General features: G+C 40.0%; 1 protein-coding gene and 1 pseudogene across 1 annotated transcript; one reads left to right on the top strand and one right to left on the bottom strand.

Annotated features, from left to right (window-relative positions):
• Positions 1-612: 612 nt before the first annotated feature.
• On the bottom strand, positions 613-23984 carry LOC140234075 (uncharacterized). The gene is made up of 12 exons (XM_072314156.1): positions 23824-23984; positions 20400-20561; positions 18908-19709; positions 17989-18467; positions 16024-16205; positions 12125-12327; positions 11761-11892; positions 11102-11191; positions 8646-8726; positions 7680-7745; positions 5035-5204; positions 613-3669 (listed from the first exon to the last, which is right to left on the bottom strand). Exons 2-12 carry the CDS (start codon positions 20522-20524, stop codon positions 3540-3542), a joined length of 2460 nt encoding a protein of 819 aa, XP_072170257.1. The 5' UTR covers positions 20525-20561; positions 23824-23984; the 3' UTR covers positions 613-3539.
• On the top strand, positions 9203-10327 carry LOC140234384 (uncharacterized; annotated as a pseudogene).
• Positions 23985-24189: the final 205 nt, after the last annotated feature.

Below are 24189 nucleotides of genomic sequence, written 5' to 3'. Positions count from 1 at the left end.
GAGCTCAAGGCTGTCTCAAACTATTGTTTATTTTGGTAACATACAGTATACGCCGTTATTTTCGCGTACAGATATTTTCGCGAATAACGAGGTCATAGATATTTTCGCGAGATGTTTTCGCGAATCGACGCCGACGCTTACGTTAATGCTCTATTAACAAAGCACATGGAGACAATTTCGCGTGTTGTTAAATTCGCGATCCAACTGCAATTCGTGAAATTCGCGAAAATGTGTGTCAGCACGATCAACTGACCAGATTTTTTTTTTTTTTTTTTGTTGAAACGTAGCAAAATACACTATTGTGAATCCCATGCGTAATCCCCATAACGGGTTTCGCAGCCTTGAAAAAGGACTTCGGTACCAAAGGTTTGTATCAACTACGGACAGCTTACAAAATATAAATGCCTGAATAATGAATATGTATGGAGTAAACTAGCCGGTCAATGCATGTCCTGAAGATTATGCCTTTCGTGAATTATTTGTAAATTCAACATGATCACAGCATGATGCACTGGTATGCCAAAAGGCGGGGCAGTGCGAAAGCCAAATTTGTCTAAGTGTCAGGATGGCTATAAACGTGACAAAAAGTACACAACATACCCACATACAATATGAGTGACAAAAGGAAGGGATACATTTTATTCTGAGTTCACAGAACAGGAAACAATCCTTTTGAATAACTACATTTGCAACCATCTAACTGGATGAAATGGAGTTTGACAATCTTTGTCACTGACATGTTCCAAGTTAGACTGATGATTCTTCACTTTACATTTGTATCTTTGGATATACTACCGCCCTTCTTGAATGTAGCACACCGTAGAGTTCCTTCTGTCATCAATCATGCTGAAAACACAGTTTATAGAGCACAGACAGCAAAATTTTGTGATTTCTGGTTAGGAAGAATAGAATCTCTTTCAAGGCCACTAATACAGAGAAAGTGAAATGATGGTAAATAAGGGAAAAGAAATAAACCGAAACTTTACAGCCATCTTATAATGAATAACATGCACTTTATCGTAAAGCAAACTGAATCAATAATTTTTTGATGGAAAATGCACTATATGAAGGTGCACCTATTTCACATAATCTGGACGGTTTAGATGTTGCACTGCATATTATAGATATTAGGTATACTGAGATATACATTCAACCTTTCTTAAGTCAACCTTTCATAAGTCCAATAATAACCTAGGCAGAAGATCTTCGCAAGTCCTCTTCTCTCATACATTCTATTGATTTTAATCCCTCATAAGTAGAAGCTATTTCTTCAGTCCAAATAGATTTGACTTAGGCAAGGTTGACTGTAGATTAATACTTAAGGTTTTCATAATATGCACATCTTATGTCCACTATAAACTCTGGTAACTGTCAGCAGCTTTCTCCTCTAAAAATCACCTATCAATCAAGTGTCATTTCAAGTTCCTCTCCCCTTCAATTAGGGGGCAATTATGTGATGAATATAAGGGCTTATCAGAAAGCTTCATCATAATTAGTTCTTTCTCACCCCTGCTTACTGTCTGTTTGTTACATTTAACAAGCAAGCAGAGACTTCTATCATGGAGAAATGAAACAACATCACAGTGGTAAATTAGATTTTGGCATCTACAAAGCAGAAGCATAGATTTAGCAATAACCATCTTCATAAGCTATTTATGGTACCGCAAAGCAAGAAATATTTGCGGCATGAAGTTTCGCCAACTGGAGCCAATGGCCTTTTTCATGGCATGAAATTTTTGCGTACTGCCACTGGCATCCAATGCATTATAGTGTAGAAGAGAACTTTTGTGTGCATTTTAATTTGACAAATCTTGGCTCTCACGAAATTTGTGAAATTTAAATACGAGTGAAAATTTCTGGTTTTGCAGTTTTGAGCCATCTCTTTGAATTGAAAAAAGGAGATTAAAAAATTCACTTTGAATGTTAGCAGCACCCACCTTATTGACCAGTCGTGGTCCTACACATTTTTATGATTTTGTAGCATGTCTCCAAATAGTTCAATGTAATTATAGACCTGTTGCAGTTTATGTCAGCATAAATGGTGACTACTCAACTGAAAGGTTGCAGGGAAATCTACACAACTTCACTAACACAACAAAAAAGAAAAAAAGACAAAAGAAAAAAAAAAGAGAGGAAGTAATGAAAAAGGACAAAAAAGTTTAAAGTATGTTTCTTAGAAATAGTGTTCTCAAAATTTGAAGATAGAAAACAGTGGTGTAATACATTTGTATATAAACTTATCTACATTTCATAAAAACAACTCAAAACATAGATTGGCATGTTTTCATGTTTATGTACACTATGATACAATAAGAAGAAAAAAAAAGAAGAACCAGAACTGCACAATGTTCTGTTTTACAAACTGATACATGCAAAATGGTACAATATCATGAATTTCAACAAGTGCAAGTGTTGGTTTATACTGCTTACAAAGATCTTATCTATTCTAATATCATTGCAAGTTAAATTCGAGCCTCACACTGTTTATTAATAAAGTCCATTCTTTCCCATACTTTTTATCTTGACAACTGCAATAAAGCACACAACATCTCATTTAGTCATGATCTAATTTTCGTGAAAATATGAATGATCACATTTCACATCAATTCAAAAGGAAGGAAAGAGAGAAAAAAATATATAAATATATATGTCAATTTACCATTAGGTAACTCAAAAAAACAAAGCAATTTCTCAAGACCATATTGACTTAAATGAGTCTTGAGCAATCTACAAACTATGGAATGCCAACATTGGGGGCTCTTTCATACACTGTTTTAAGTAATGCCCTTACAAAGTATGACAGAAGACAAGGCTGCACACTGGCACTGGTCCGACGGTCCCTGACCAGTAAAACTCACTGTCGGACCAGTGACTTTTCCAGAAATTTACTAGTAAAAATGGATAAGAAAAACTGGGAACTTTCTGGTCCAATAGTCAGGTTGGACTAGTAGAAAAAAAATGGGTTAGTGTGCAGCCCTGCAGAAGACATAACACCTTACTGTTGGGTCACTTGAAATGACTGATACGACAAAATAAACATCTACAAATTGTGAAAAGATCTTGAGGTAGGGGAAGAGTTATGGGGCCGTAAGAATTTTGATGATCACAATTACAATTGCAACATGAATCTCATTTTTTTTTAAAGCTATGCACAAGAGCTACAAGAATTCACCTGTTGAGGGTATATAGTATTCAGAGAAGCAAACTGCTGCATGGCTGTGCTTTGCAGTTGATTGTCCACACTTAAAACCATTAAAGTTGAAGACCTACTTCTGCTTTTTTTAATGCTTTCTAGCAAAGCAAATCTATGCCGAGGGAAGTAGTGAAAAAGAAAAAAATACTGTCTACCTCTTACAGATTTTCAGCTTGGCCATAATTTAACAGCAGCTACCCACATTGATGTAAAGAATGCAGGTTATCAATCACATGAGCAATTTCATTAAAGGGTACCAGGGCATTGTGCATTCTGAAACACTGTCTGCCTATTAAAACAGAGCAGGGTAGGTAGAATGCAAACTTGTAGAAAAGGAGTCCAGTTGTCAGTGATACTTGTAGACAAGGAATCTTGGTGTGCCTGTGTACTTCGTAGCGAAGCCTTTCCCGTCGGGAGTCGGATCAGAGAATGCTATGTCATCTGGTGACAGTATCGTCCCATACATGAAATTCTTCCTGCATGACAAACAAAATTTACCATGAAAAGGTGTGAAAATTACACAGAACCGTTAATCAGTAGAGAGTTCAAACAGACAAAAATAATTAGACGATAATATTTTGGATAAAGTTCTCAACTTAAAGCTGGTGAGAAATATGTGACCGTATAGAAGCGGTTGTGAAGGAAGTATGGTTGCAATATTAATCGCTAAACAGATATATTTATCTTTCTTTGAAGTTGATCACAATGCTTATGATTTTCTGAGGAGATATAATATAAGGGAGGGAAGGGACGTGCATACCAATATTATGGTTAGAATTTGAAAACTAGTGATCTTCTTTGCCCATATGGACACCAATTTTAGCAACAGATATTGATAGGCGGTGGCTCTCATGCACTATGAGATGATCAAACCTTATTACCTCCACCAATGTGCATTCAGAAGTGCAAACACTGTCCACTGCAATGCAGATAGCATACGGCTATCACAGGCCGTGAAAGCATTTTGCAGCCACTCAACAAGTAACCACTGTACAAGTGGAAATTTTCAAGCATTTTGCACAACCAAAAGCTGGTGGGAAAAATAAAAAGGATTTAATAATTCTTGCATGCCATATGTCCTGATTTCATGGAGTTAAAACATGCTAATTCACCTAATCCAGCTGAGTACACACACACACACATACACACACACACACACAAAAAAAAAAATCACTCAGGCACAAATATCTACTTTACAGTTACAGTTTGACCTCGATTATCCGGCCATGTCGGGACCGACGCTCATCCAGATAAGCGAATTGGCCGGATATGGGAGACATAATGTTAGTGTATATAGCTGCCGTCTAAGCTGCCGTCCCAGTGCACTGGCAGCTAGGCGGGTAGCGTACCCTGCAACGGTGGTGTAATCTATGCTGGCCTGCGCAAAATTGTAGTCCCTTACTTTTACGATGATAATGTGGTGTGAATTTATGTTAGTTCTGTCGGGAATATTGTAGGTAAATCGTGTGAGTTTTGTAGAAATTTCAATTGAGTTTAAAGTCACTGTTTTTTCTCAATTTTTGGATGAAAAAAAAAAGTCCTTCACTGTGTGAACGCATCCGGATAATAGAGATTTCCGGATAAAAGGAGGCCGGATAATCGAGGTCGAACTGTATAAATACAGGTTCTCAATGATAGCCTGCATATGACAAGTGCCAACAAGCATAGATGTATATTTCTGTTCCTTTTTTTCCAGAGTATTCATAATGAAAAACATATCCATTTGTGCATTTTGAGTAGGAAGTAAAGTCTACCTGAAAGGGGGCTAGCTGGTGTATCTAGTTTGTGCATAAATTCTGCATCTCAAAACCACACTTGAAGGTCAAGGGCAAACATCTCACCTTAAGCAGTTCATCATCCGTGAGGCAATGCCCCGCCTCCGCATCGCCGTGGGAACCCAAATCCGACTGATGCCACAGAGGGCATTCTCCGGCACGGTCTCGCAGCACCACGCCTTCTGAGACTCAATATTGCTGTCAGACTTTGGCTCATCCACAATTACCCTGTATCCCTGTAAGGACAGAGACAGGTATACAAACCAGGAGATATTAACTCACTAATTTGTGACCCTGCATCAAAAAGTCACCACACATGGATTTTTACTTAGTTGAGACCAGATTCTGAAAGAGCTGACTTTAAACATTACAATGATGTATACCACTACCTCAATTCAAATGGACTCTTCGAACCTATCTTAACATTGGAAAGGGAGCACACACTATGGAAAAGTGAGTACTGCATTAAGAAAAGAGGCTCTGAAGTATATGGTCTATTCAAGCATTTAATCTGACCGAGCCATGCTTGGTGCAAGAGAATGGGACAAAAAACAGGACGTAAAGCCTCATAGCAACAACAATGAAGGGATTATCACAGATTAAGCTGAAACTAATGCTCTATTAACACATTCTATCCATGACTAATACCAACTTTCAAAGTAGTAGCATTATCCTTTCAAAAGTTATTAGAGCTGAGAGTGGAAAGCATGAAAAGGGGACTTTAAGGCACAACTAATCAAACTATTCCACACAAAAAAAAGTGATTGGGAAAAAACACTAAAAACACAATTTACTATTCATCTACAAACACAATTAACTGTACATTTTATGATCCAAACCTTTAGAATAATGTAGAGGAGTTGCTCTTTTAGAAAATATGAAAAACTCAAGATTGACTAGGTTGACCCGTTTTACCACACAAAACCACTGTGTGTGACTTTTCGTTGGTTCTATGATGTACAGTCATATATTCCTCCCCCCCCCCACTTCTATACAACAGACTAATATTCGACTGTTTTCTAAGCAAAGAAAAAAAGGAACAAACCCTTTACTGATGCATAGATTATCTTGTCTCAATACCTTCTTGACACATAATTGCATGTAATAACTCTCCCTACTTCATTGTAATCTTTTGCAGGGTATTTGTGTTATATCTTTATAGGGAGCATTAAAGTGTATGCTTGGATGACAGAGACATTAACTAGAGCACTCGCAATCAAGCACATGTATCCCCCGAACCCATCCCATACCCCATCTGGATTACTTTCAGGCCAGAATGTTGTATAATATGGCAACTGTCGCAGGATACAATAAAATCTGATGAGAAATGAGGCTAGTATATATAGCACATACGAGGAATATGACATGTCATCCTATAAAAGTTGGAACAATGAGAGCGCTGGCAATGAAAACCTTTGTTACCTAGAATAACTCCCCATAAACCTCCATTGCAAGTTTGAATAAAATCCGACAAGAAACGTGGCTTATAGAGCACAAGAAATGTGACATGGCCTCCAAGTCGGAACACTGAGGGAACCGTCACCACAAACTGTTGTGTCCTTCATGTAGAATGACCACCCATACACCTCTTTAGCAAGTCTGAGTGAAATCCAGTAACAATCAAATTATTGCTTAAATAAGCATGCATTTTTAATTGACATGATCAGGGTGACCTTTGACCCTGTAAAAGGTGGAACAGTGAGGGCAGCATTATCAATACGTGTAGGTGTACAGATTTGACTATGATACATTTACATACCAAAATTTGAAAAAAAAATCGGTCCAGAAACAAGGCCAGCGTCGCACACACAAGCAGACCCTGTTAAATTTACCTTTTCATGTATAAAGACGGAACAAGCGAGGGCGCCATCACCAAAAACAATAGGCTTCTTCGTCTTACCATAATACACCTTCATGCCAAATTTGAAGATGATCGAAGAAGAGCACTCACAAGAAAATCTCTGCGGCGGACGCGGTGGACGCGGACGCGGCGCAACAAGGCCAAATCCATAGTATCCTCCGAACTCTGTTCGGGGGATACAACTATACTCAGTGGTGGTTGAAAGGATTAATAAATGAGTCTTTTATCATCGAAGCTTTGTCAGTTTATACAGTTTTTGTCAGTGGTTACCAAGATAATTGATGTTTGGGGTTGGTTGTCAGATGGGGACGGATATCTGGGGAATGGATCACGAATAAACGAGTGTTCAGCGGAAGCGTGGTATTGTGTTATCAGATGGGGGGGTGTTGATGTCGGTGTGGTGGTCAGAATGTTACATTCATCGTCACTGCTGTTATCCTCGGCGGTAACAGTAGGACTAGAAGCGGAGACAAACATGGCATGGACCTTTGATAGGGATTATATTCTACAGTAAGACTACCATCTCTATCAAACAGGTTATGACAAAGCAGTATATAATAAGCTTTTATCTCAAACCATTTTTAATACAGTAGACTCCCGTTATATCGAAGTCCTCAGTTTTCTTTTGTTATACATCAAAATTTTGTTATAACCGAACAAATAAACAATAAAAATACATAGAGTGGATAATGTTGCAACCCTTATTTTTACTTCTTTGTACCCGGAATTTTGTTATAACCGTGTTCATTATAACGGGAGTGCACTGTACTAGGTATGACAATTACCAAATTCACCTTCAACCTCCTATCATTACTACCATCTCTGGTAATGATTCATTACGTTTTCTTACCTTTGTAATTTGTTCGGCAATGAGGCACCCACCAACCTTTTTATCCACAGTGATGAAGAGATATGTCTAAGTGACAAAGCATGAGAATGGGAGAGCAAATTAATTCAGTCCTGGGTCCATCCATGCATCACAACGTCTTTGCACATAACTTCGATTATGAATACTCAAAATGATAAACAGGAGCGCTTCGTGGATACACAACAAAATAAAACCTCTCTAAACAAGGACATTTCCATAAACAGTAAGTAGGGATGCACTCCTGAATTTAAATCTACCAATATTTATCAATCCACTTGCTTGGAAAACAAAACAAAACATAACAGAACAAAACAAAACATGGCAGCACTTTCATTCTTTGTTGTTTTTTTCACTTACTTGGCTGCCAACATTATCACATCAAAATAAGGGAGGTACCATAGGGCAACCATGGATATACTTGTGTCATTACAATCTTGGTCATGTCTTGACATCAAAATTTAGCTTGAATGCCATGATAAAAATGTAAAGGTATGGTCAATATACTGTAAAACATGATATATTCGCGGCATGAATTTTTCTTGAATTGGAGCTGACGGCCTTTTTTGCGGCATGAAATTTTGTCACTGGCATTCAATGCACATGGTGTAGACAAGAACCTTCGCGTGCATTTTAATTTTGCAAATCTTAGCGCTGGCGAATTTCACGAAATTAAAATGCACGCGAACATTCCTCGTTTTACAGTAAGTGACACTTTTTAACAGCCATTTGTTTTAAGAGTAGTTCAACCCTTGCACATCACAAGAGCCATTTTCCTGTTGCACGTCAGAAATCTGGATGGATATTGCAAAGATCAGCAAGTAAGTAAAACAAAAGATGAGTGCCCTTCTTGAACAATGCCTTTGACAAAAGAAAGAAGGAACCATGGTCCAAGATTAAAAATGGCAACAAACATTATCTTAGTGTGTGGAACTGTACAAGTCTACCTACTTTGCATATTTCTTTGCAAGCCATGGGATTGCCCTCAAGGAAGCCGAGTTCACGATCCACCAGCTCACGTATCTCATCAACCTAAACATAAAGAAAATTGAAACTTTAAGGCTACACATTTTGGATAAAAATTCTTGAAGTAGTTTGTCATTAGAAACAAGACAATCTCTTTATCCCGAAATCAGCTCTTTCCTATTAGCAAATGATGATCACTATGTTTTGTGATCTTCACACATCATACTGGTCAAAATGATCACACATATTATGAAATGGGCTTTAGCATCTCTGCAACCTGATTGGTCAATCATAAAGCATTGATTTTTACTAACCCACAGGTCAGACGACACAAACATGCACTCATGAGCGATATCACAGCGATAGTGCTATCGATAGCGCTCTGCAAATCTACCACTGTGAGTATTCATACGTGTGCTCTGTAGTTATAGTAGCTCGCAAATGGCATGTATGGGATGACTGAGCACAGCGCACCAAACAGCCTCACTTGGTATCATTTTTGTGATTTTTTGCCATGCGTTTGCTCGGTCTCAGTATTCAAGATGGCGAGAGCAGGAGGTCCACAATTTGAACTGCTCACTGAAGATGAATTGGCCAAACTTCTGGATGATTCTGATGCAGCAAGTACCAAAAAGACCATCAAATTCAGATCTTCCAAGCTGGAAAACTTTGTCAAGATAAAGAATGTGAATTTGCTTGACATTACTGCCAGTGTTAATGACAACACATCAGAATTGGATTTGCTACTGTGTTCCTTTTTTGCATGTCTACAGAAGGACAATGGGGATCTCTGCTCAATGAAATCACTGCACTACATCATATAATGTGTACAAAGACACTTTCTTGATAACTACAAAGTTGACATAATACAGAAGGATCGTTTTCCTCAAAGCAGTAAAATGTACAAGGCTGCGCTAGTGAAACTCAAAAAGGAGGGTTTGGGTAGTGTCAAACACAAGCCAGGATGCCATTAGTGTGGCTGACACGGAACAGATTCAGGCCAGTCACTTGCTGGATTGTAACATGCCTGCCGGACTCCAGAGCAAAGTTTTTGTTGATCTCATAACATATTTCTGCAACAGGGGATGAGAAAATGCTTGTTTTTTAAAACCTAGTAACTTCACAATCTCTACAGATGAGGATGGGCTGCGCTACAGCACAAAATGAGACAACCTAACAAAAAATAATCGAGAAAATGATGATGAAGCTGTAGGAGGTCGTATGTATGAAGTAATGTCCAGTGCAAACCTTCGAAAAGTATGTTTCAATACTGAATCCGAAGTGCCAATGGTTTTGGCAAACTCCAAAATCAAAACTGCCAACCGATGAAACTGATCCATGGTACCAGAACATGCCTGTAGGCATCAATACACTAGCCAACAAAATGAAGAAGATCTCCAAAGGAGCACAATGCAGCAAAATCTACACAAATCATTGTCTGCGGAGTACCTGCATTACCACTCTTGATCAAGCAGGCTTCGAAACGAGAGACATCAATGGCTGTAAGTGGACGCCATAGCGAAACATCTCTCAAAACATACACCAAGACATCTGATGTACGTAAAAAACAAATGAGTGACAAAATTAGCGGACAACTCTTATCAATGTCACGTGAATGCTCCCAAAGGCAAAGTTTGCAAAACATCTCATCATGGAGCAGAGAATGACGTCGGCAGCAATAGTGGTAACCTCCCGCTCTCACCCCCTCACAGCCTGCCGACAATAATTCCTAAAACTTGCACGCCATTAACATAATTGCAAATTTAACGAAAACAAGCTTCGGCTTCTTCACCCTCAAGTTTGATGGTTCATCTGCCTTCACTGCTGTCATCCCAGAGTAACACCAACAGTAGCACTACCAGCTATAATTTTAACATTCATGACTGTGTTGTGCATATTCACAATCATTAATCCTGAACTAGACCCTACTACAATGTAAATAGACATAATGTACATGTGTTGGTGAACTTGTGCAGGCTAGACTCTCCAGGTTTCATGTTTCATCAGTGGATCAAGTTGCAAACTGCCTTTCTGCATGTTTCTTCTTCAGTGGCACAAATTCCATTATTTTACAAACTTCCATTATTTTACAGTACTCTATATCCTCCCTGTGTGTAGCCATTAAGCTAAGCCATGCATCCAGGACACTGAGTCATGCGTCCAGTAAAATCCGAACGCATGGCTCAAGCCTTGTAGGTGTACCAGACCCATGACGGGGAAAAAGGTTGAATTTCATGAATTTACAGGCCCATTTTACAACACGAATGATGCACAGGCCTATTTTGTGGATCAGTGAGAATTAGATGCTCGAGTCTAACTTTGGAACTGTCTAAAACAGTTCCAAAGTTAGACTCGAGCATGCATTCTCACCGATCCACTCAGTTCTGCCCATCATTTGTATACTGACATCCTGGTTGGTACTAAGTAGACTGTCATCTCACCTTCTTCTCAGCATATCTGGGGGCATCACTGGTGACAACGATGATCCTGCCATCGTGAAATTCTTCGAGCTTTTCTTCTTGCTTCCAGCCCTGCAGAGGGCAGCAAACAAAATGGAAGGTACACTGGGATCAATGATATTTAACACCATTGTAATGCAGAGCTAACATAGGGAGAGAATGATACCATTTTGCTCCACTACATATCATATGCTGCTTTGGGAATTAGTGTTACAGCAGTCATGTGATGTGTTTGTCCTAAACATACAGACACCCACACACACACATACAGATATACACACTTCAAGGGAGAAGGACCGTGGAGAGAGAGATGAAGGACCTAAGACACACCTAGCCATGGACAGAGCCAAATGGAGGTCTTTTTTTTTTTCTTTTTTTCTTTTTTTTTTGCCCTACGTGCCTACTGGCATAATGGTAGTAAGTACACACAAACATACAAAAACAAAGACAAAAACAGACAACAAAGAAAAATCAGACTTTAGTCAGCGTATATCTCTGTTACGCTATAAGCACATGGTTGGCAAGAACCTAAACTCTCTAGTATCTTTGGTATGAAAGAAGAGAGAAATTCGACATAATTACTGAAGCAGAATTTTGTCCCAACTCTAGGAATCAAACATGACGCCTGTTGTTGCACTCACAGGAAATTTAATACTGCTCAGGTATTTCTTGTGGAAACGGGCGTGGTCAGCTTCGTCCTCTGGATGAGCTGCTGTGTAGACTGTGCCACAGGTGGAGCAGGTCACTGCACCAAACCGTTTTTGACCAAGATCCTGCAAAATTTGGAGAGACAACACATCCAAAACACACAAATTAAGGCAAAATGGAAAAAAGGGCTGAATGCATAACTCTCTGCAATTTACATACAAGAATGTAGCAATACAATTTGGCAGAAACAATATTTTCCATGAATCCTGCCGTATTTTTGGCCAAAAAAAAAATAATACAAACCACTGCAAAAATGTAACAGTTGGCATATTTGTACACCACAATGAATCCTCTTACCAAAGTCATCTGCTCCAGTCCGTCATTCTTGCTCTTCAAAGACTTCAGCAGTGGTGACCTCCTGGACTGCTTTGGCGAGGCAATGTTTGACCTCTGACCTCGCTTTACCTTTTGCGACAGAGGAGAGTCGCTGCCCTGCCTGGGGCTTGTGGGCGGGGTGAAGACTGGGTAGAGTTTGACACCCTTGGGTGGGGACTTGCCAGCTGTGGAGAGTGGTTGATGATGGGCGAAAAGTTGACAATCAAAACAAAATACAAATTCAAAACTTTGAGCACTCCTCTATTTCTAGCTACCTCAAAAAACACAATACAGTGCACTCCTGTTATAACAAACATGATTATAATGAAATTGTGGTTACAACGAAGTAAAAATTCAGACCGCAACATTATCCATGCTATGTTTTTTTTTTCCTTGTTTATTTGTTCGGTTATAACAAAATTTCAATATAACAAAAGAAAACTGTCAGTCCCGAGGACTTAGTCAAATAACGGGAGTCCACTGTAAGAAGATGCTGCAGCTTTCAAAAAATTGTGCTGCTGTGCTGGTCTACCGGGAAGAAACTGCCTTCTCTACATGTAGCAATCACTATTAGTGCCAGACAGTATGGCCTTTTAATGAACATGAAGATGAAATTGTCCTCATATGAATGATTGTTTCATTTCTATCCTGCCATCCTCACTTTGCCACTAAAAAACCTGAAAAATGACATATTCATCCATCCATGGTTCAATATTGATAGAACAGATAACAGTCCTCCATTACCCTGGGGGATGGACGCACAAGAATAAGAGAACTTGCATTTCTCTTGGCTACTTCATAATTGAATGAAGTGCATGCAGACTATGAGGAAATAGCAGAAAGTAAAAACATTTCAAGCTAAAAAACAGACAGAATTTTTATCTTCTTCTAACATAAACTAGAAATGGGCGACTGGTATGCCTCCGCCATAATGCATGCTTCTCCTAATAGGGCTAGATAGTACATATGGACAATGTGTGATTACATTTTCACAAAATTGGCAAAATATTAAAATGACAAGTTTGTCACAAATGTGTTGAATGTTCACCTTCCTTGACCTAGGTTTAATTGGATGAATAGGAGAGCATGTATTTGGGGATTTAAGGACTTTAACTTGACTTTGACCCATTCATATGTTTATGCATTGAGTAATTTTCAAGGTATGGAGAAAAAGTGCAATTTCTGTACTATTGAATAGTAAATTGTTACCATTTTAATCTGGCCTTTGACCCTAAAATTCATAAGATAATCACTGTCAGGCAGAACATGCATAAATATGCAGTAAGTTTCAACTTAAAGATAACTTGAGCCACTTCCGAGATACAATGAATGGAGGAAAAAGTTAGTTAAGCACTTTCACTTGATCTTTGACCTTTTGACCTTTGAGGTAAAGAAAGAAAAAAAGAACTTTCCAGAGAATCTCTATTAGGTTATACATGCATACACCAAGTGTAAAAAAAAAATAATAATCCTGCTGGCATTGCATAAACATGAGGGAAAAAGTAAAATTTTGAAGCGTTGCCCTTGACCTTTGACCCCTGACCTTTGACCCCATGAACCCTAAATTGTCTAGATAATCACTGCCAGTCAGTACATGTATATATACCTTGTTCCATGAAGATACCTTGAACAATTTCCAAGGTATGGGAGAAACAAGAGACCCGCGGGTCTAGCGCTCACCTGAGTATTGCAAGTTCACCTTTCACGCAGTCACTAATCTAAATTATTCACAGCTTTACTAAAATTTGACCAGGCATTCTCAAGTAGAACATGAAAATGTACAATAAGGGCCAAAATTTTTAAAGATTCCTTAATTTGGGGGCATTGGGGCCCCCTGGGGCCCACTGGGTGGGGCATGGTACCCACTTTGATAAATTGAGATCCTGACCCCCTAGGGATGCTACCTGCCAAGTTTGACGAAAATCCATCATGAGGTTTTCAGGAAGAAGATGAAAATGTACAATTCAGGCCCCCATTTGGACCTTCCCAACCCCCCCCCCCCCACCCCCAAGAGGGGCACCCCTGGATCTGCTATGAACAAACTTGAAACTACAGTCATTAATGTACTCGCTCATAGTATTATCTTAGCTTATCTTAGAGAAGATTTTTAAAGATTCCTTCATTTTTTTTTTTTTTTGGGGGGGGGGGGGGTTTGGGCCCCCTGGGGCCCCCTGGGTGGGGCATGGTGCCCACTTTGATGAATTGAGATCCTGACCCCCTAGGGATGCTACCTGCCAAGTTTGACGAAAATCCATCATGAGGTTTTCAGGATGAAGATGAAAATGTACAATTCAGGCCCCCATTTGGACCTTCCCAACCCCCCCCCCCCCCCTGCCCCCAAGAGGGGCACCCCTGGATTTGCCATGAACAAAATTGAAACTACAGTCATTAATGTACTCACTCATAGTATTATCTTAGCTTATCTCAGAGAAGATTTTTAAAGATTCCTTCATTTTTTTTTTTTGGGGGGGGGGGTTTGGGCCCCCCTGGGGGCCCCCTGGGTGGGGCATGGTGCCCATTTTAACAAAATGAGATCCTAACCCCCTAGGGATGCTACCTGCCAAGTTTGGTGAAATGGGTCATGGGGTTCTCAAGAAGAAGATGAAAATGTACAATTTAGGCCCTATTAGGACCCCTCCCCACCCCCTCCCCTGGGTCCCAAGGGGGGCACCCCTGATTCTGCCATGAACAAACTTGAAACTATAGTCATCAATGTACTAACTCATAGTATTAACTTAGCTCTATCACTTCTGGTTCTAGAGAAGAAGATTTTTACAGATTCCTTAATTTTGGGGGGTTTGGGCCCCCTTGGGGGCCCCCTGGGTGGGGCATGGTGCCCATTTTAACAAATTGAGTTCCTAACCCCCTAGGGATGCTACCTGCCAAGTTTGATGAAAATCGGTCTTGGGGTTTTCAAGAAGAAGATGAAAATGTAAAAAGTTTACGCATGACGGACGATGGACGACGGACGACGGACGACGCACGACGGACGCCGGACGAAGGGCGATCGCAATAGCTCACCTGAGCCTTTGGCTCAGGTGAGCTAAAAAGTGAAGTTTTAATATCTTTACTTGACCTTTTGACCTTTGACCTCATGACCCCAAACTTTCACCAGAGAAATAATTGGGTAATACATGTATACACTAAGTTTCAAGGAAATATCTTCAGGCATTGCATAGATAATGTGGAAATAGTGAAATTTTATGTTTTTGACCTTTTGACCTTTGACCTTGAGCATGTGCACCCAAAAGTTGATAGGCACAACTTCACCCCCTAATACACATACATGCCAAGTTTCATTAGGATACCTCAAAAAGGTTTTTTAGTTATGCTGTCCACAAAATTCATTACAGACGGACGGAAGGACGGATGGACGGAAGGATGGACGGACAACGCGAAAACATAATGCCTCCACACCACTTCGTGGCGGAGGCATAAAAAAAAAGCATCAAATGCTTTACACAAAATGGACAAACAGCAGAAATACTGATAAGGGAAAGCTTAAAGTGTATCTTTGGCCAAAATATTATTTTTGATATGTGAAAGAGACACATTTCAGTAATCCATTGCACCATCTTTCAGAGAAAATGGGTCATTAATTAGTGAAATAATGCATCTCAAAGTTTCCAAACACACTGTGTCTGGGAGATTCAGGAACCGCTGCGGTTCCGTAACCCACTGCAAACAATAGGGTTTGCTGTAGTCTTGTCTCCCAGACCCATCGTGTTCAGAAACTTTCAGATGCATTATTTCACTAATTAATGACCCCTTTTCTCTGAAAGTTGGTGCAATGTACTCCTGAAATGTGTCTCTTTCACATATCAAAAATATTTTTTTTGGCAAAGAAACACTTTAACACCAAGAAAACACAATGAACCTACCTTTGGGAGAATCATTTCCACTAGAAACTGGAGTCAAGACTGCTGAACTTTGGCCTTTGACCTCTGATTTCTGTGGCAACTCTGTCTTCTTCCTGCTTGGACTGCTCTTGGTCGAGTTTGAAGGCAGTAACCAGTCATCCAGTTTGGGCTGGCTGGACTTCTTGGAAGACAGTGGTGTGGAACTGCCAGTAAAGAAGTCGGAAGAATAAATGAGTCATGAAACTCATCACTGAAGACGAGTTGGTGATACGCTGGGTTGATATTAGATACCGATCATCCGTGGTCGACAACGAAAAGAATGTGAATATGAAACATTATCTGAAAAGAGTTAAACAATAATCAAAAGCAAAAGTGTCCTGCGAGCATCGATCCCTCAAATGCATGCATACGAAACCGTTACTCTACCACTCGGCCACGGAACATCCATAGAAATGGTAAGACAAAAAAACAATGTATAGAAATATAACGGGGGAAAAGTGAATGTGCGCGTCATGGTGTCCTGGGTAATTAGCATACAAAAGGGAGATCAAGCGTGACCTGAACTTTATGTCCACCGAAAATGATACAGAAATGACATTTAGTTATGAAGTTATGTTCGATCATGTGACACTGTCCGAAAATCACAAAATGGCGCCTAGATGACGTCAGAGATGTGTTATTGTCATGAAAATGTCATTGTGGCTAGATATTGTCATGAGATATGTTGACTGAAAATTTCATGTTATTCCGTCATGTCATTATTGAGATGTAGACGACACAAAATTGTCCAGAAAGAAAGAAGAATAAAATAGCGTATCACCTAAATATAATCCTGTATAGCAATAAGGAACTGTTAGAATCTTTTTTGGCAATGTTCAATGAAGATTGCACCTAACATTGGTACATATTTGCCAAATCTCCGTGACCTGTGAATATTCTATTATTCCTTTAACAAGAACAAGAATGCAAGAGATCTTTTGTTTTATCAACATCAGGGGGGCATTTCATGAAACACTTTGTCCGACAAAGTTGTCGGACAAATTTGCTCTTGGCCAATCAGATGCAAGGATTTCAGTAGCTTCTAACAGTTTTGTCAGAAATATATCCGACCAAAACGCTTCATGAAATGCCCCCCCCCCCCCAGGTGTAATGCTTTGATGCTCCCATAAATACCTGCAACTTGTAGATTCTTTTTTAAACCTCTCAGTTCATCCAGTATTGCTTCGTTTCTATGTATTTTCTCTACTGCATCTCTGTACAGATTTTCATTCTTATGTTAAAATTCTGCCAGTTGTTCAGGAAAACCTCTTACAGAAAGTAAAGTCATTTTACTAATCTTAACAGCAAGAGCAACTTCCCTCTTTATGTTTATTTTGAATGTTATGTTTCTGTTGTATCTACTTTGGAAGTTTAAAATAAAAACAGCTCTAAAACAGTTTAATGAATGAGTAATTACTGTTCACGTAAATGGTCTACATATTTATTGGAAGCAAACTAATTTATCATGCTTTAATAAGGATAAAATTCTGATAATGAATACCATGTTTAGACAAACCAAAATGTGTACATGTTTATAGTATTTAGATCATGGGGCAATGTTATGAAATTACCAACTGACAGTGCATGGCAGTCTCTTCAGCTGTGTACAATGCAAGAATCACCCAACTTTGTGTCCTTGGTCTGGTATCATGATGGTACACAACCAGTAGTGCCTGTTAAACAATATGCTTGCATCACATTTCATGCAAAATTCATCAGCATATTAAAACATTGTACATCGCCCTCACCAACCACTCACATCTCTTTTTAGAACATAATTTGCAAAGATCAGACTTGTTTCTGGCAGCTAGTACAAAAAATTAGAGCATCACACTTTCACCCAGTATAAAATATAGAATTATCATGTGGCAAGTGTCAACAGAATGAAGACGTATGAGAATAGCCTTTTTTTTTACAAAGCTCAAATGAAAACAACTGTTTGCTCACCTTAAACGTTTCCGGTTTGGAGTGCTTCTCCTGGGAGACTTGCTTGGAGAGGGTGACGGCATGCTCTCCTTCTCCGTCTTCATCTTCCGTTTCCGTGGTGACGGCTTCAGCGCTGCCTCAGCCTCCTCAAGGTCTTCGTCTATCTCCAGCAGGAGATTCTGCACAAAGTCCGCCGCCGATGGTTCCGCCACTTCCCGGAAGTCCTCATCGTGGAAGACCAGAAAGTCCATCAGATCACCGTTCTCCTCGCCACCATCCCCCGTCCCTTTCTCTTGCATCGCTTCATCAAAACTCCTCTCCAGAGGGGAAATGTCATGACCGTTGACCTCGCTCACCCCAAAGTTTAGACCCCTGGCAGTCTTTTCTCCGTTGTTCTCCTGATCCGTATCTATTTGTGGCTTGCTGTTAGTAGATGATGCAGTGTCGCTGGAAGTTGACGGCTTTTTCTTGGTCTGGCTCTTACTCTGTGTGTCTTGGGTCTAATAAACCAAACCAGAAAAAGGCTTAAGGTCAATTACAATATATCAATGAAGATTTTGATTCATCCAGGTAGTATGCTAAAAGCGTGTAAATCAAATCTGTTTGACTGGACTTTACTTGTGAAAATCACGGAGCTGGCAAGCATTCACCCATGGAGGGTGGATGGGCAATGTTACTGATTTTGTTGTTGATTACAATACTTATACTTATTCTAGCGTCTGATCGCAAATGTTTTTGCAAGTTGTTAACTTTGCAAGTCAGTAGACAGCAATTGGAATGTACAGCATATTTTAGTAATTACCTAAGATAAAAACATCTTTTCCACTCTTTTCAAATCACTAATAGGATTTAGAAGAGAGCCTCGATGTCAATACACAGAATTGAATCAGGGACGGAAAATGGGAATACGCTTATGATGAAGAATTCCATTAGTACATACCTTCTGATTACTTGGTGTCTTTTTCTTTTTCTTCTGCCCACTCTTGAGATTCTTTACATACATCTGGATTCCCTTGGCAGCCGTCGTTTTTCCCGCACTCTTTCTTGGCGACATCCTCCTTTGTGGCTGTCTCGATGGTGAGGATTGCTGTCTCGATGACGAGGACTTTGGCACCCTTGGACTCTTTCGCGGCGAACTTCTCTGGGGTTGGGCGACGGTTGCCTTTTCACTGAGGACGATGCTGATTTCTTCAGCACACTTTGACCGAGGACGAGAAGCACTCTCGCTCAGGGTGACCTTGATTTCGCCATCAGTGTGAGGCATCCGGTGAGATGCCACGGACCTACTCTCCGTCCTTCCTGTGGAAGATCTGGCTGTTGTGTTTGTATTGGTTGTTAGTTTCTGGTCTTTGGAAGTGATCGTGTTTGGATCCACTAATTTCTCAGCTGATACGGTTTTGGAAAGAGCAATGGAATTGCTATCAGATCTAACTGCTTGGGGCATCTTCTGTGGTGAACGGCTCTGTGACCTGTCCTTCTGGAGCTCTTCAAAGGACTTTAACCATGTGGCTGGATCAACCCCAGCATCTACCAGGCGTTCCAGCTCTTCCCTCCGCTCCAAAGGAGACTGGTACTTTGTACGCTTGGCAGATGTGTAGAAGGATTTAGCTTTGAAGCTGGAAAGTTCGTCGTCATCAGACGATGTTGACAGACATTCTTTGAGGGAAGATCGTTTTTGTCTTCTGCTGTGGGGAACAGACGCAGAGAGCTTCTCGTCACGTGAACGTTTTCTCCTTGGTGATCTATTGAAAACAAATATGCATACTTACATCAAAAAGCATTAACTCCAAGGTAGTAAGGGTATCAGAAAAGAAATGCTCTTGCAGTCTACGACTAGCTGAAAAGGGTTGCAGCCTGTTCATGGCATCAGCACGATTATGTTTGAACAAACATCCAAAGCTTAATCCCTCTCTCATTCTCTACTGGTCTCATTCATAATTCATTACCCTCAAGAAAGGTGAGTTTATAAGAATGAAGGGAATTTGCTAAGCAGAAAGTGTATTTACTTTTGCAGTTACTTCCCATGAATAAGATTGTATGCTCCATCTGCATTGTTAGGAACACCAAGCAAAAAACAAAAACAACAACAAAACAAAACAAAACAAGTAGAAAGGACTAGCCCAGGATTTGAACCTGCATCACTTACTGTTCACAAGGCAGGGGCACTACCACTGAGCTGAAGCCGGTTCATTGCAGCGAGACAATGATGTTTGTACAAATACCCAATGCCTCATCACTCTCTTTCTCTCTTATTCATAATTAATAAAATTCTGGTGAGACAAGTTACAAGAATGAAGGGAATCTGTTTTCTCTCTTAGTAAAAAAGAGAGAGAGAGAGAGAAAAAAAAATCTTTAAAAAAAAAATCTACGCCAGTACAATGTATCACAATGTCTCTCATATCAACCACAGATGCACTTTCACACAAACTTACGGCTTAGCTGGCGATGTGTTGTTCCAGTTGGCAACAATCGCCAGTACCTTGGAGGGTGACAGCTCTTTGGTACGGGCTGAGTTGACCTTCGGCTTCTTTTCTGTTGATTTGGCCATTCCCAGCATGCTTTAGTTTTTCCCCACTGAACACTGTATCCTCAGTCTGAAAACAGAACAATCGTGGTGAGAGCTAGTGCACATTTGGGGAGAGATATATTCAGTACCGGTACATTAGACACAAGATCCTAACTTTGGCACTATATAAGTTTTAATTATCAAATCAATTGTTCTATCTTGCACTACACTAATATGTTTCAGTGCCACAGACCATATATGGCTCTATCTTAGTTGGAGACCATTTCTACTTAGAATGTTGCCTTCTCAAATTCACTTAAATGTACTGACAGTTTGTTGAAAATATATTGTAGTCATGGGTAATGGCTATCATGAGAAAAGCATAAGTGGTTGATTCAAGTTGACAACATTTTTTTCCTCTTAAAATCTATTGCTTATAAAAGTTCTGGATCTGGATGTGTACATGATGCAGGGTCCTGCTGGGCATAACGCATCGGATGAGAGAGGGTGCAGGGATAATTAGAAGGTTCTATCGATGTCCATTGAACACGCATATCGCCTGACCAAATTCTGATTGCCTTGACAGTATTATAGGGGATTATCAAGGTGATATATTTTGGGATTTTGTGAAATTCTATGATGTATTTAACAAAATAAAAACTGAGATACTGTAAAAGAAATTTGATATATCTAATATATATTGTTGTAGATATGATCTTGTTTGTGTATTATTTTAGTTAAAAAAATATTGCAGAAAAGCTCAAATTACCAAATACTGGGGGTTTTACCCTACCGTAATTTGTCACTTGTCTATTTTTAGAGGGATCTATGATATTCATGGTATCACAGTTTATATCACTGTTTATAAATTAGATGTAGGCCCTAAAGTTAGGTCTACCAAATCTAATGTTACAGAGTAGATCTAGAGTCTAATCTATTGTTAACTGTTTAGTGTTAACTGTTAGATAAAATGTCAGTAGGCCTAATCTAACGTAATAGATCTAGGTCTAGCACTAACATTGGGCATAGATCTGTAGTCTAGCTTAAGTGTATTACGTCAGAGTTCGACTAGGATCTAAGACGAAGAGACTTGACTTTATTGTCTAGTCCAGGGTCATGTGTCAGAGGACAGGGGCCAGGCCGGGCACTCCAAAGTTCAATTAGGGTACATGTAGCCTACATGGGTACCTTATTTTTACACAGAATGCCATTCAATCGACAAGACCTACTTCTACTTCTACGAAGATACTCAGCAGGATCCATAAGTCAGGATGTAGTGCTAAGGAGTTGAACTTAGGTGCTCATTTGCAGTGCATGCTTGTTGGTGCATTAAAAATATATGGTGCGAGTAAAAATCCAGTTCCTCAGTCTAGATGCCGAGTGGAAGAGCTCTCTTGAAGGCCTCCAATGAAGTGGCTTCAAGGGCGTTTTTAGGAAGCCTATTCCAAGCAGTTACTGTGCGTGGAGACCTAGTCTAGGTCTAGCGTTAGGTCCTAGATCTTATAGATCTAGACTAACCAGAAAGTAGAAGAACTTTATAACCTGGTGATGGTAACAATTCTCCTCCTATGGTCATTTGACATGTGCAGTTACTGCTTTTTTCCATGGGGAAAACAGCAGACTCCTGGCCGTCTGCAGTTACTGCTTTTTTCCGTGGGGAAACTACCCAGAATCAAGGGTGAGCCACCGCAGTAACTGCATTTTCCTAAATAACATTTAAAAAATAACGGAAACATAATTCTTTCCTAGGTATTTTTAGACAACTAGGTATGGTGCATAATCATACCACAACATTATTTTTGAATGTTTCTGTGTTTTTAAAGAATCTGCAAAAAAACACAAAATCGCATTTATCTCAGCTCAGCAGCTATGCAGTTACTGCTTTCTTCCGTGGGGGGGCAGAGCAATAGCGTGTGCTTCAGTGCACTGCAGTGTAACGTTAGTGGCTAGCACCGCTAGCTCCACCAGCACCAAATAATTTTCACTTTTTGGTAACCCAGGCATGCCAGGGTAGAAAACTCTAGAAACTTTTTAAAAAAACAAATAATTCAACAAAATGGCTGATTTTCATTTAGTACCCCGGGATACCATTTAGGCACCTATGTCATCATTTGTTGTACCAACTAACATCAGTATGAGCAGTGATGAGTAACTGAGCCACCCTGCGCCTGCCTGCCGCCCTGGCTGTAACTGTCGACACTGGAGTGTATTAAACACCAACAGATAACCTGCCACATTCGTCACTACCCTGCTAGTCCGTGCGTGATGATGATGTACTTCTGTGGTGCCAGGGCCCTTGCCTGTTTATACTATTACTAGCATACTAGGTAGGTCTAGTAGCTTAAAATTGTAAAGATAATGAACTATGAATGATTCCACAACTACCACACACGATTTTGCAACACTTCAGAGCAGAGTTTGAATCGTACCTAGCCCGATCAGACGCTGTGCATACAGCCACTGGGCTGTGTCAGACCCTAAATATACTAGGCCTAGGTCTATATACAGTTGAACCTCTATTATCCGGCCTCCCTTTATCCGGATCTCTCTATTATCCGGACGCAATCTCGCCGTGATTTTTTTTAATAATAATTACGGGAAGAAAGGGGGATTCCCAACTCCTTGAGAACTCCTACCCAAACACACATGAATTACATTTTACTTCCAATATGATTAACATACATTGCATCAAATTTCCTTCCAAATTGCTTACCTTCAGACATTTCAACATCCCGAAACATCCCCAAATGTAACAATGAAAAGGTTGCAGTAGGCCTATACACATTACTACATGTGGTACTACAATGGGCTACATCAGTACATGTGTATGTATAGGGTCTACGTACATGTATAAAGCATTGAGTCTCCCGTATCCGGCCAAATCCCTTATCCGGACGAGCCCTGGTCCCGACTTGTCCGGATACGAGAGGTTCAACTGTAGTTAAATCTTACCCAGCAACATGTACAGAAGCTGGTTGAGTACAAGTTGTGTTTTATGTTCAAATTGGCATTTCACTCACTCACTTAGCCCGACCAGACACTGTTTTTACGCTAGAATCTATGCGAATACGTACGTAAAAATTTACAGCGACTGGGCTGTGTTACTATAGTTATCACTCACTCAGAGTTCTGTAAGTTTACATGTACAGGATGTAGACTACTGTCTATGTAGATTTTCTAGAAGTTACTATAACGTTAGAACACACTGACATTTGTAAGTTGCCTTGATAGCTACTTGTACTAAATTTACTGAAACCTGAAGAATGGACGTTTCTACTTCGTACTTGTCATGCTTGTGAGAGCAAGTACTGAAGTAGCAACCCGTTTGCATGTAAACTTTTTCAACTTACCACTCAGTGCAGAATCAGCAATTCCACTCCAGCAAGACAGGCAAATCACATTAACCCTATTGGTTCTAACGTTAGTGTTTTCTTGTAGATCGTGTAAATTACAGCAATCATTAGATTCGATTCACCCGCTTCCAAGCCAGCCATTGATTGAGAGCTGATGAACACGTACGTCGTCGTCGCGTTTCACATCATCACAGCAATAGAGCAGGCAGCGCAGCCAGATCCAGAGCGCAGCTAGCCAGCTAGCAGCTTACAGACTCGACGGCGTATGAAAACTCAGCAGATTCAAATGAAGAATTCGTGGCGCGAACTGCACTACGAGTGAAGATCGCGCGCGAGACATTTGCATCCGGTAGGTCAGGTCAC

Source organism: Diadema setosum, chromosome 10 (genome assembly GCF_964275005.1).
Source record: "Diadema setosum chromosome 10, eeDiaSeto1, whole genome shotgun sequence".
In the NCBI taxonomy this organism is placed as follows: domain Eukaryota; kingdom Metazoa; phylum Echinodermata; class Echinoidea; order Diadematoida; family Diadematidae; genus Diadema; species Diadema setosum.
This window is presented reverse-complemented; position numbering and strand designations above follow the sequence as displayed.

What these genes read in the sequence shown, in the direction of transcription:
- LOC140234075 (XM_072314156.1), bottom strand. Translation starts at nt 20,524, where the DNA reads ATGCTGGGAATGGCCAAATCAACAGAAAAGAAGCCGAAGGTCAACTCA. An exon ending in CCAAACCGGAAACGTTTAAG is followed by an intron (nt 16,206 to 17,988) that starts GTGAGCAAACAG and finishes CTTTACTGGCAG; the next exon opens with TTCCACACCACTGTCTTCCA. An exon ending in CGGATGATGAACTGCTTAAG is followed by an intron (nt 3,670 to 5,034) that starts GTGAGATGTTTG and finishes TTTGTCATGCAG; the next exon opens with GAAGAATTTCATGTATGGGA.